Source organism: Opisthorchis viverrini, assembly GCF_000715545.1.
Source record: "Opisthorchis viverrini unplaced genomic scaffold opera_v5_242, whole genome shotgun sequence".
NCBI classification, from domain to species: domain Eukaryota; kingdom Metazoa; phylum Platyhelminthes; class Trematoda; order Opisthorchiida; family Opisthorchiidae; genus Opisthorchis; species Opisthorchis viverrini.
Window position 1 is genome coordinate 172932 of NW_008751898.1, and position 11559 is coordinate 184490.

General features: G+C 42.5%; 1 protein-coding gene across 1 annotated transcript; it reads left to right on the forward strand.

Annotated features, from left to right (window-relative positions):
* Window positions 1-27: 27 nt before the first annotated feature.
* Window positions 28-11534, forward strand: T265_08852 (hypothetical protein; the record flags this gene model as incomplete). The annotated part of the gene is made up of 11 exons (XM_009174769.1): window positions 28-67; window positions 535-730; window positions 2798-2916; window positions 3107-3242; window positions 4557-4675; window positions 4847-5001; window positions 5727-5851; window positions 6085-6196; window positions 6894-7097; window positions 10202-10564; window positions 11397-11534. The coding sequence occupies 11 exons, from the start codon at window positions 28-30 to the stop codon at window positions 11532-11534; spliced, it is 1707 nt and encodes a 568-aa protein (XP_009173033.1).
* Between the last annotated feature and the right edge of the window lie 25 nt (window positions 11535-11559).

Genomic DNA, 11559 nt, shown 5'->3' on the forward strand with positions numbered 1-11559 from the left:
CCACAGTATACGAGAAGCCAACTGAAAATGGGGCAGTTTCGAACTACTCGTCTGCCCACCGAAATCGGTATTCACTAGTATTGCCTCATCAACATGCACAGAAGAAGTTGATAAGACAGTGACCCAAATTGAAGTAAAGAACTAAATTCTGGGTAGTGGATATCCAACTACTTTGTTTACGTGTCAATTACGAAGGGTGCTGGACCCGGTGGCAGGAAGATAGCCTTCGCTGCGGAGCTATTTATCGGAAAATGCCAACTGACCGGTTACAGATTGGGCAGGGATGCAAGAATCTCATTTGCATCTTATTTACAAAAACTGGACATTCATCTTCTCCTGAACGCGTCTCCTTGAACTTTCCTGGATATTCACTGACCCCAATCATTCCTTGCTCAAATCCAAGCGAATGTTACAAAGCGACTCCACAAATTCCGCAACAGACCTCCCCTTTTCAAGAGAGCGAAGCGAAATTCCACGAACAACACATGCCACTCACGTGCCTCCCCATCAGTAGTATCACCGCTACTACTGTAGCTGAACTTAAACGAGAATGGCCTGGGGCCGCTGTTATTCCATATAAACCAGGGACATCGGAGGTCATTCGAAGATTTCTAAACACGGCTAACATAAGGGTAACTTTCCGGAGGAGAAACACTCTGCGCTCTGCACTCGTATACTTGAAGGATCGTCTCCTGGCAAATGGAACTAGGGACTATCAACAAAATCAAGCGTAACGACTGCAATAAGTTGTGTATAGTACTGACCGCCTAGGGAAGCCGAGAGCATAAGAGGAAAATAAGCAAGCCGCCGAGAAACGCGGATGAATATCAGGCGTAACAGAAGCACTCGACAGTTGCGGAACACGCACTGGATACGAGACACAAAATAGATTTAGAAAATGTTGAGTTTTTGACGCGAGAACTACGGTTCACGTGACAGAGTCTGATAGCCGAGGTGGTAGAAATCGCCAAGCGTCCCAGCGTTAGTAGCATAGAAGACGTGGAACTGGCAAGCGTGTGGAGAACGGTTTTGGATCAGTCGAGCTGACACGTGTTGGTGTGCGGTCATCAGGATGAGTAGTCATCATCTGAATTCCACTTGACCTCACAAACCCCCTTCAAACTAAATTGTCGGTGTCAGCGAATATACACTCATTTGCAAACTAATTTGTTTTTTTCGAGTGACCCACCTGGAACCCAGCTGAATCTCTCGTTTGTGATGTTCTTAGGCAACTCACAAGGAAAATCTACCAGTGGAACCCGAGGTGAATCATCAATTGAAGCACCCTGGACTGGGAGGTTAACGAACCAAACCCGATCAGAATTAATTTGAACCCCCCACCCAATCCACCAACGCAAGATTTTGACAAACACACTAACCGACAAGAGCCGTTAATTGACACTCAACATGGATCTAGTGTGATAATTTGGAGAGGACTTACTGATTGGTTCCCCGCCTGTCTTACAACCTGGCCAATTTGGTGATCTGCTCTCGTGGCCTGATGAAGCTTTTGTGTCAAAAGCGGAAAGTTACCCAAATAAAAACTGTCGACTGTTTGCCAAGCCCTTCTGAAACAGTCTAACTATTTGGCGACTCTCATGCTGAAGTGTCTTGTTTTGTGAAGGCCTTGAATTTTTGTATCCAGCGTTTGAGAAAATTTGGCAATCGGTGGGTATCGTGACCTGCTTGGCATCACAGCAAAATGCCTACCCTTAACAGCTGGACTCATCACTCTCAGAAAGATGTCGTTTATTCCACTGAGTTTTCAAATATGGAAAATCAACAGGTTCAAACTGGAAATGCGGAAATTCGAAATCAAACTGTAATTGCACTGACTACTGGGTGACTCAATAATATCAGGGTGCTGAGCACTGTAGTTTTTGTGGTTTGACTCTGGTGTATAAATGGAGTTTCTGGACTGAAATTTCACGCGAATCCAGTGTTTTCTGGAGAATTGATAGTAACATAATCGTCAACCATTGGTGGTTTAAACCCTTTTTGACATGAAATAGCTGGAAAATTGCCTCCAGACAGACTGATTAGAGAGAATAACGTGAAAACAAATCAAGTAGAGATGGTTAGAAAGCAACAGAATATCTTATTGCTCACTGCTTAGCGTTTAGCTACACATATGTGGCTGGAATGCAGACTTTGCCAAACCCAGATGTGAACCCATCTTTCCACATACATCTTTCCACAAACATTCTGACTACCAACTCGACAGAATTTCTTCCATACACAATTAAACCCGCCGCAGTTGTGTGTCTCTGTGCTGACAGATGTTTTCTGCCCTAGGATTTTTTCACCGTAGAATTTTTTCCTGGAACTGCCATTGACTCTTCCTTGGCAGGAATTTCTTTCAGGTCGGGACGCATCATAATAAAACCACGCATGGGTACTAAGTAGACCGTACTTATCTAAGACCCTACTATGGTGAGAAAAACAAATGTTTGTAATTTTATGGTTTGGTGGTGGTGAAGTGTACTTGCCTTATATCAAGGGCAAGAGCTCTCTTTACCCTCATGTTACCCAAGTTGATTTAATCTTTCCATCGAACAATTGCTATCTCTGTGATGTATGCAATCAGTTCGAGTAATTTTACGCTGGAAATCAATGGTTAGCATAGCAAGCCTGTCTTACACAATGGCCGGGAGTGAGCCATTGTGTTGTGCCATGTTCAGGTAATGGATATTTTTATGGTTACTGACCACATTCTGCTTGATTAAAGCAAAGCTAGTTCCCTGAGGCATTATCCCAGAAAACCGAAAGGAAAGAAAGCATATTTGTGTTCGCAAAGCCCTAAACATAAACAAGCGGAGCGCCGATGTGAAATGCTAGAACCTTACTTGGCGAACGCTCAAGGAACATACAATAGAAAGAAATCAGTCTACGGTGACCCGATTTGTAATGCGAAACGTTGATATTCTCATTCTTACAAAATAAGATCAGTTGCGCTCCAATTAGTTTTCACCAGTGGATCACTGGAATATGAGCTGGATCTCTCGTTCATGATCTTGTCAATTGGATGAGTCAACGAGCAGCCTCATATTAGAGTTGGTACCGTATTTGAGATTTAACAATACGTAGTACGGACGTCACACATTAGCCATAAGGCTGGTGAAAACGTTTCGACAGCTCACGAACGATTTTGCCCTTCTTAAGTTTCATCAGATCAACCTTCTGTTCAATTTGAAACCAAATTCCACAAAATTCGCGAAATACACTCATTTGCACATCCTTTTGTTTTTCATGGATGAGTAGATTCCTTCAAAATCTATACGGCATCGGCGAAAACTTGGGGAGCGCTACCACCCTCACGAACCTTAAAAAGAGCGGAAGCGGTCGTGGATTGTGGAAGTTTTCAGCAACCCTATGAGTAGTGTGCCACATCCATTCGAAACCTTTTAATGAGGCTTTTTGGACTATCATCATCCCCATTTCACACGTTTAGTCTTTCATCAATCTATGCTAAAAAGCCGAGAAGCACTGCACAGCTTGGGAATCATCAGTAGTGCGCATCTCACAAAACTCCGAAGAGTCTCGAACCCGCGACCTCCTGGCTAGTAGTTTGAACACTTAACCNCGAAATCAAACTGTAATTGCACTGACTACTGGGTGACTCAATAATATCAGGGTGCTGAGCACTGTAGTTTTTGTGGTTTGACTCTGGTGTATAAATGGAGTTTCTGGACTGAAAGTTCACGCGAATCCAGTGTTTTCTGGAGAATTGATAGTAACATAATCGTCAACCATTGGTGGTTTAAACCCTTTTTGACATGAAATAGCTGGAAAATTGCCTCCAGACAGACTGTTTGGAGAGAATAACGTGAAAACAAATCAAGTAGAGATGGTTAGAAAGCAACATAATATCTTATTGCTCACTGTTTAGCGTTTAGCTACACATATGTGGCTGGAATGCAGACTTTGCCAAACCCAGATGTGAACCCATCTTTCCACATACATTCTGGCTACCAACTCGACAAAATTTCTTCCATCCACAATTAAACCCGCCGCAGTTGTGTGTCTCTGTACTGACAGATGTTTTCTGCCCTAGGATTTTTTCACCGTAGAATTTTTTCCTGGAACTGCCATTGACTCTTCCTTGGCAGGAATTTCTTTCAGGTCGGGACGCATCATAATAAAACCACGCATGGGTACTAAGTAGACCGTACTTATCTAAGAGCCTACTATGGTGAGAAAAACAAATGTTTGTAATTTTATGGTTTGGTGGTGGTGAACTGTACTTGCCTTATATCAAGGGCAAGAGCTCTCTTTACCCTCATGTTACCCAAGTTGATTTAATCTTTCCATCGAACAATTGCTATCTCTGTGATGTATGCAATCAGTTCGAGTAATTTTATGCTGGAAATCAATGGTTAGCATAGCAAGCCTGTCTTACACAATGGCCGGGAGTGAGCCATTGTGTTGTGCCATGTTCAGGTAATGGATATTTTTATGGTTACTGACCACATTCTGCTTGATTAAAGCAAAACTAGTTCCATGAGGCATTATCCCAGAAAACCGAAAGCAAAGAAAGCAGATTTGTGTTCGCAAAGCCCTAAACATAAACAAGCGGAGCGCCGATGTGAAATGCTAGAACCTTACTTGGCGAACGCTCAAGGAACATACAATAGAAAGAAATCAGTCTACGGTGACCCGATTTGTAATGCGAAACGTTGATATTCTCATTCTTACAAAATAAAATCAGTTGCGCTCCAATTAGTTTTCACCAGTGGATCACTGGAATATGAGCTGGATCTCTCGTTCATGATCTTGTCAATTGGATGAGTCAACGAGCAGCCTCATATTAGAGTTGGTACCGTATTTGAGATTTAACAATACGTAGTACAGACGTCACACGTTAGCCATAAGGCTGGTGAAAACGTTTCGATAGCTCACGAACGATTTTGCCCTTCTTGGGTCTCACCAGATCAACCTTCTGTTCAATTTGAAACCAAATTCCACAAAATTCGCGAAATACACTCATTTGCACATCCTTTTGTTTTTCATGGATGAGTAGATTCCTTCAAAATCTATGCGGCATCGGCGAAAACTTGGGGAGCGCTACCACCTCATGAACCTTTAAAAAGAGCGGAGGCGGTCATGGATTGTGGAAGTTTTCAGCAACCTTATGAGTAGTGTGTCACATCCATTCGAAACCTATTAATGAGGCTTTTTGGACTATCATCATCCCCATTTCACCCGTTTAGTCTTTCATCAATCTATGCTAAAAAGCCGAGAAGCACTGCACAGCTTGGGAATCATCAGCAGTGCGCATCTCACAAAACTCCGAAGAGTCTCGAACCCGCGACCTCCTGGCTAGTAGTTTGAACACTTAACCATTCGGCCACGGGCGGCTGATCAGCAGTGTGACTGACTCGCACTTGGACAGGATATAGCGCCGCTCATCCTTCAATCACAGGATTTACATCACAACTGTACAGTGCTTCTCGTCTTTGCAGCATAGAATGGCTTCAGTTACAGGACGGAATCTCCACAAAAATCTCAAATCTCCTCACACTACCAACAGGCTTTCATTAATTTCTCGAATTGGCTTCCTAGCACGAAACTAAGACCTCTTATTAAAATGTACGGTATCAGACTGCTTTTTTGAGGTTCATTATTAAGTCAAAGATGCGTTGAAAGGTACTAAGAGCAGCAAAAACGTTAGTTTGACCCAAAAGAATGAACAATTTTGTTTATCGTTGTAATGTACTACTCATAAGGTTGCTGAAAATCCGTCGATAGCCCGCGACCGGTTTCGCCCTTTTTGGGGCTCATCAGATAGGCGCAGTCCCCGGGTTTCCGTCAACCTTATTTTCTACTTGAAACAAATTGCACGAGACTACATGTATCGCGATATCTCGAATATCGTAGCGACTGAAACATGAGGCGGCCTGGTACAGCACATTCAGTTGCCTGAGAACATCACAAACGAGAGATTCAACTGGGTTCCAGGTGAGTCTCTCGAAAGACCAAACTAGTCTGCAAATTAGTGTATATTCGCGAACAATTTTGTTGTTTGTCAAAAAGGTGTATATTTGTACTAACAAGCCGACTCTTTCAGTTCTGTGATGCGGTCAGTCGGCACCGTCGTGGATTGCACGAAGTCATCCATCGACTGGATATAGAATGGTCAGCCAAAACTTTCAGTGGAACTTATGAGGAGGCAGTTGACATGTACCAGTTAATTTATGTAAGTCTGTGCGATTGGAGACACCTGTATATCATTTGTACTTCGTAACATAACCTGGGTTACATTGTTCAGTGAAGTTGTTAGATCGAGTCGTCGCTGCTCGTACATGGCGTTACAGTTTGCAGTGAAGTTGGAATTGTGGTGTCACGAAACGGCCATTAATTCGTACTCGCCGTCATGGGCCGAAAGTTAGTGTCGATTCTGGTGCTCAAGAATTTGCGTGGCCAAAAATATGCTATTTTCGTTGCTAACAATCGCGATGTTCCTTTTATGCTCAATTTACTTCCGTTAGGATGTTAAAATCTCATAATCAAAATCGAAAGGGGATGTGAGGTGCAAAAAGGTTACTATTTTTGATCACCGGAAGGAGTTGTGCTGTTACAGCACGGGTTGCAAAGTAAAGATATGATCCATACAATCCAGACCAGGGAAGAACCCCTATTGATTCTCGCGAATCGGGCTCTCCCGATGATGGACCAACGTGCATAGGATAATACAACGGACACCCTGAGGGTTAAGACCACCAGGCCGATTCCCAGGTAGTTTTCACACAATATTCCCACACCTTTTTTGAACATGGGGATCACTGGCGAGGCGATTTATTTTGTCGGTGTTCCTTCCTTACTCCAGTTATTTCACAGTGAGGTTGAGTGAACACTCTACTGTGTTATATTATTCATACATGTTCATTAGAAAGTATTCAACCAAACGTTTTCGTGGGAGAAATGTTGCAACTGCTGCTTTACTTAACTTCGTTCAGAAATTGCGCCAAAAATTTCTGGAGTTTTGGAAGACTTATGAACACTTGGCTCTGGAAAGTCAGAAGATTATCCCGCTGCAAACAATGATGGAAAACCGACCCACCCGAGCTAAGCCCCTGTGCTCCCTATCATGGGAAAACGTGAGTCATCTGGTTCTTTACATTTCTCACTTAACCTCGCCGAGCACGTAAACCTAATATCTAATTAACGTTTACAGCTGACCACTGGTAGCTTTCACAATCGTTGATAGACAGTCCGTGCCAAAAGATATTGTTTGAATTGAGCGGATCTCCAAAAAGCCATGCCATATATGCGCTTGTACACATGAGGGTGATATCCATTTCTCCTCGGATTTGTCGACAATCTATCGCAGCATTTTGTCCCTAGATTGTCACTGTCGTTGCCTGTGTAAGTTCGAGCCTTTGTCCTTATCACTACTTAAGTGAGCGGCTCACGATCAGTAAGGGTGTTTTCAATCACCCAGCCTACCTTTACTTTTTCAAAACACATTCATTCTTAGACAGTAGGCGCCTTGGTGAAATGCTGACACACAATATAGCTAAATTCGAATTTGTGTGGCTGCCCACTGCAGCCACTCTGGGTGATATCTGAGTCTAATACAAAAAATTTCCTCCTAATTCGTCACTCCTCTTACTTTAAAATTTCACTTTCGTGAGCCGCACAGCAGGGCGCGTGTTCTAGTCTGGTTAGCAGTGATGTCTCCTGAAGCCAGAAGGTCACCGGTTATAATGAGTACGTATGACTACACAGCACCATCAAGTGTAACCTGGCTGTCGTAGAGAATAGAAAGTATCTCACGCAATTGCGACTATGTCCTGTGCACAAGATACTTGCTTTCCTTAAACTGGCACCACTACGCAATGAATGTGGTTGGAAGCTGTATCAGGTAATACAGTAGAACTCCTGTACGACGTCTAACGAAGGAGCTGTTCGTAGACTAGCCCTTTGGAGAGTTAAAAGCCGTAGTGGGTAGAAATGTGTATTAGTGTAAAGAATTCGTTCACCACTGAAGCACAGAATATGGACTGCGTGGTGTTTATTCGAATGCTCATGGATACGGAATCCCTCCTCTAATGCTGTTAACAGACGGTGAATTCGCAGGACCGACAGAAGTGGATTTTTAATAAACAATGAACTCTTATGAGGGATTCAGCTATACCACCGAGGTATGCGATTTCATGCACTTCACGCCGTAAAATATTAAGTATCCTAGAGCAAAATATTATTTCATCAGACCCTCTAATCTCGATAGGAAGATGACTCACCACTGTTAGATTTGAATAACAATAGGTAAGGGGCTCTTCAAGGAGGGTTCGTCCTAGTTCAGAGATTGTGTGCTTATACTTTCGAATTTGTTGACCCGCCTTGTTCACCGTACACAATTATAAACCAGTCTTTCCATTGTTGCCCATTGAGAAGCGGTCTTCAATAGTAGGTTTCTTTGGGGGAGAATGATTAGGTCTTACTGAAAGACAAACTGATGGACTTATCTTTTTCAGGCCACTTAAATAGGACGGTTCAAGAAACATTATGAGTCCTTCCGCCGGGAAGTGAAGGTACACGTCAAACGAAAGAAGCAAACATACAAATGTTACTGATAACACCTCACAACTACTAACATACGCGAGTTGTATGAAATCCTGAAATCTATTTCGTCAGCAAATAGCATGAAGAAAATATGAGCAGAATTTCATGTAGTGGGTTTTCGATCACATGGGGAAAATTATATTGTTCCATCATTACAACTGTTTCTGAAAGCACCTTCTACAGTCAGTGGACTCGAATGAGTAGTCACCATATCAGTACTTTACTCCTTGGAGGCTTTGGAATAAAGCACACCCATGGACAGGACTAGATTTCAAACTCTTGCTATCCGTATGTGAGGCAGCTTGGTTACAATAGTACTCAACTGCACTGAAAGACAACCTCAGGAGAGACCATCCTACAGAAGTGGCCAGTTTTGGCTGGTCCTCTGAATCGTTCATTGAATTATAGAACCCTGGAGCAGCAAAATCTCAAGTCCGACCACGGCCCGTATTCGACATCTCATGTGAACATGTGCTTACTCGCTGCTGCTTCGCGTGATTTGAATGAAAGATTCACGCGTATTTCGTCATGTCGCATTCACTAGGGCAGCGTAGATAGGTTTTTAAAAGAAATTATTGAAAATACTGTGTATATTTTGCGTGCACGATTGGTGTTAAACAAAATTATGCATAAAGAATATAAGGCATAGTGGAAGAATTATCTGATAAATCCTTGGTAAATCATACAGTCCATATGGTTTGAGTTATTGCAGTTATAATCCAGATAATACATAAACCATCGTTTCGGTCGACAGTTTTTATTTGGGTAATGTTTCGCTTTTTACACAAATGCTTCATCGAGCCAATCGAGCAGGTCACCAAATTGGCTACGTTATAAGGCAGACTGGAAACTAATCAATAAGTCCTCTTCAGATTATCACACTAGATCCGTGTTGAGTTTCGGTTAGTGTGGTTGTCAAAATCTTGCGTTGTTGGATTGGGGGTTTCAAATTAATTCTGATCGGGTTTGATTTGTTAATCTTCCACTTCATGGTGCTTAAGTGATGATTCACCTCAGGTTCCACTGGTAGATCTTCTTTGGTCTTTGTGGGGCTGTGAGTGCTCCAACAATTCAGTTTGAGGAGGAGGGGGTGAGGTCAAGTGGAAATCAGATGATGACTACTATTCCTTCTGATGACCACACTCCAACACGTGTCAGCTCGACCGATCCACACACTTTCCAGTTCCACGCCGTCTATTCTACTAACACTGGGATGCTTGGCGATTTCTACCTCCTCGACTATCAGACTGTGACGTGAACTGTAGTTCTCAACTCTACTAGTCTCAAAATGGAGCAGTTTCCTACTAGGTAAAATGATTTTGGCTATTCGGTACAGAGATTGCTGATAGATCACACAGCCAAAATGGACAGTGTTCCAGAATAGAAAATCAAGCGGCCTACTGGTCCGATTTAGAATATACTGAATCAGTTAACTATGAATTGTGATAATGCAGGGGTGAGATTTTGCCCCATTTACACTCTAAGGAACTGAACTGATGTAGGTCCCGTTTATCACAGCTTTTGCATGTTAGTGAGTTCATTAGATCGGTATACTCAGTCTAATCAACTGATTTCAAGCAGTTACCTTAACCAAATTAATCATCTGACATTAAATTATTTCCTGTGATTTCAACAGAATACTATCGACGGACACACAGATTTGGTACTGGAACACCGATTGGGACACATGCTTTGGCGAGCACACATTGCAGACCATGAGGTAGAAAAACTGACCGTCAAAAAGAACAGGTTTAATCTGTTCGGATTTCGAAAGCATTTATTGTCATCACACGAGATCAGTGATTCACCACCAGGCAATCAAGTTTTATGCGTCCCGGAGTTGTGCATTCGTCTGGATGGCCAAAATAATGTTACAAGTGAGCTGGTTCAACGCTTCCGCTCCGAACTTTTTGAAAGCTGGTCATTGGCGATTGACAAGGTCGCTCCGCTTCTACTAAACTTCATTTCTTCCATTTTTACTCAGTGGATTAGTTTGAATGTGAGTTTTAGCCCTTTTTAAATTCTTGAAACACTGATTCTTTTGTGAGGACAAGTTTAGGATAATCAACAGGGATGAAGTATTTTTTGTTTGGTGGACCCATTACTTCATAAAGAAAGCTTCTGGTATATAGTCTTGAGTTTCGAAACAGTGATAATTTGCAATTGTTGATCTGATCTTCTTAGCGGAAACTGCCCACCTAAAGAATAAGGTGTTTTTTAAAAACCATTGAGCGATTCATCTGGGCATCAGTGCACACCACATTATTATGTTCAACAGTGAGGATAGGCCTGTCCAATAAGAGTTCAAAAATGCATCTCTTATTGGTCACAATCTAGTGTACAACCTCTGAAGCGGAGTGGCATGTCTCTCGCCCGAATTGCATTGATGACTCGTATTCCTCCTTGGTGAATGCAGTGCAGTTATGTCGTTTTCGTCGACCAAATTTTACGTATCGGTTGAGTGAGAAGATGGCTACTTGTCCAGCCAGAATATTTCGAGCGCTTTCAAAGTTCTGTAGTGGTAGTAGGAAATGTCGCCCATGTCGGTGAGTTGGAGTGCAGCCCTGGCTATTGCCCAGAGTACATATGTCGCTTGTGTGAATAAGGATGAAACTCGAGTAGCGTTTCTGGGAAGATTTTGAACATTCCCCTGAGGACTGTTACTGATGTGTAGCAAAACAAACCAAGAGGTTTTACGAATAATTTGATACAAGTGTTCGTTCATTACTACGTTAAAACCGGACGCTTGTGTGAAAACTCTTGCCACAACCAAACACCTACACGTTCTTGGAGGAGAACAAGACCATTTGCTTACGTTACAGGCATGATAGAAAATACACCAAAATACTGGCGAAAGGAAGAAAGCCTTTGCTGCTGAGTTGCTTATTAGAAAACGTCAGTTACAGACAGTTACATCTGGACAGGGAAGCAAAACTCTCATATGCATCTTGTCTACAAAGACTGAATAACCATATTCTCTTTGAACGTGCCTTC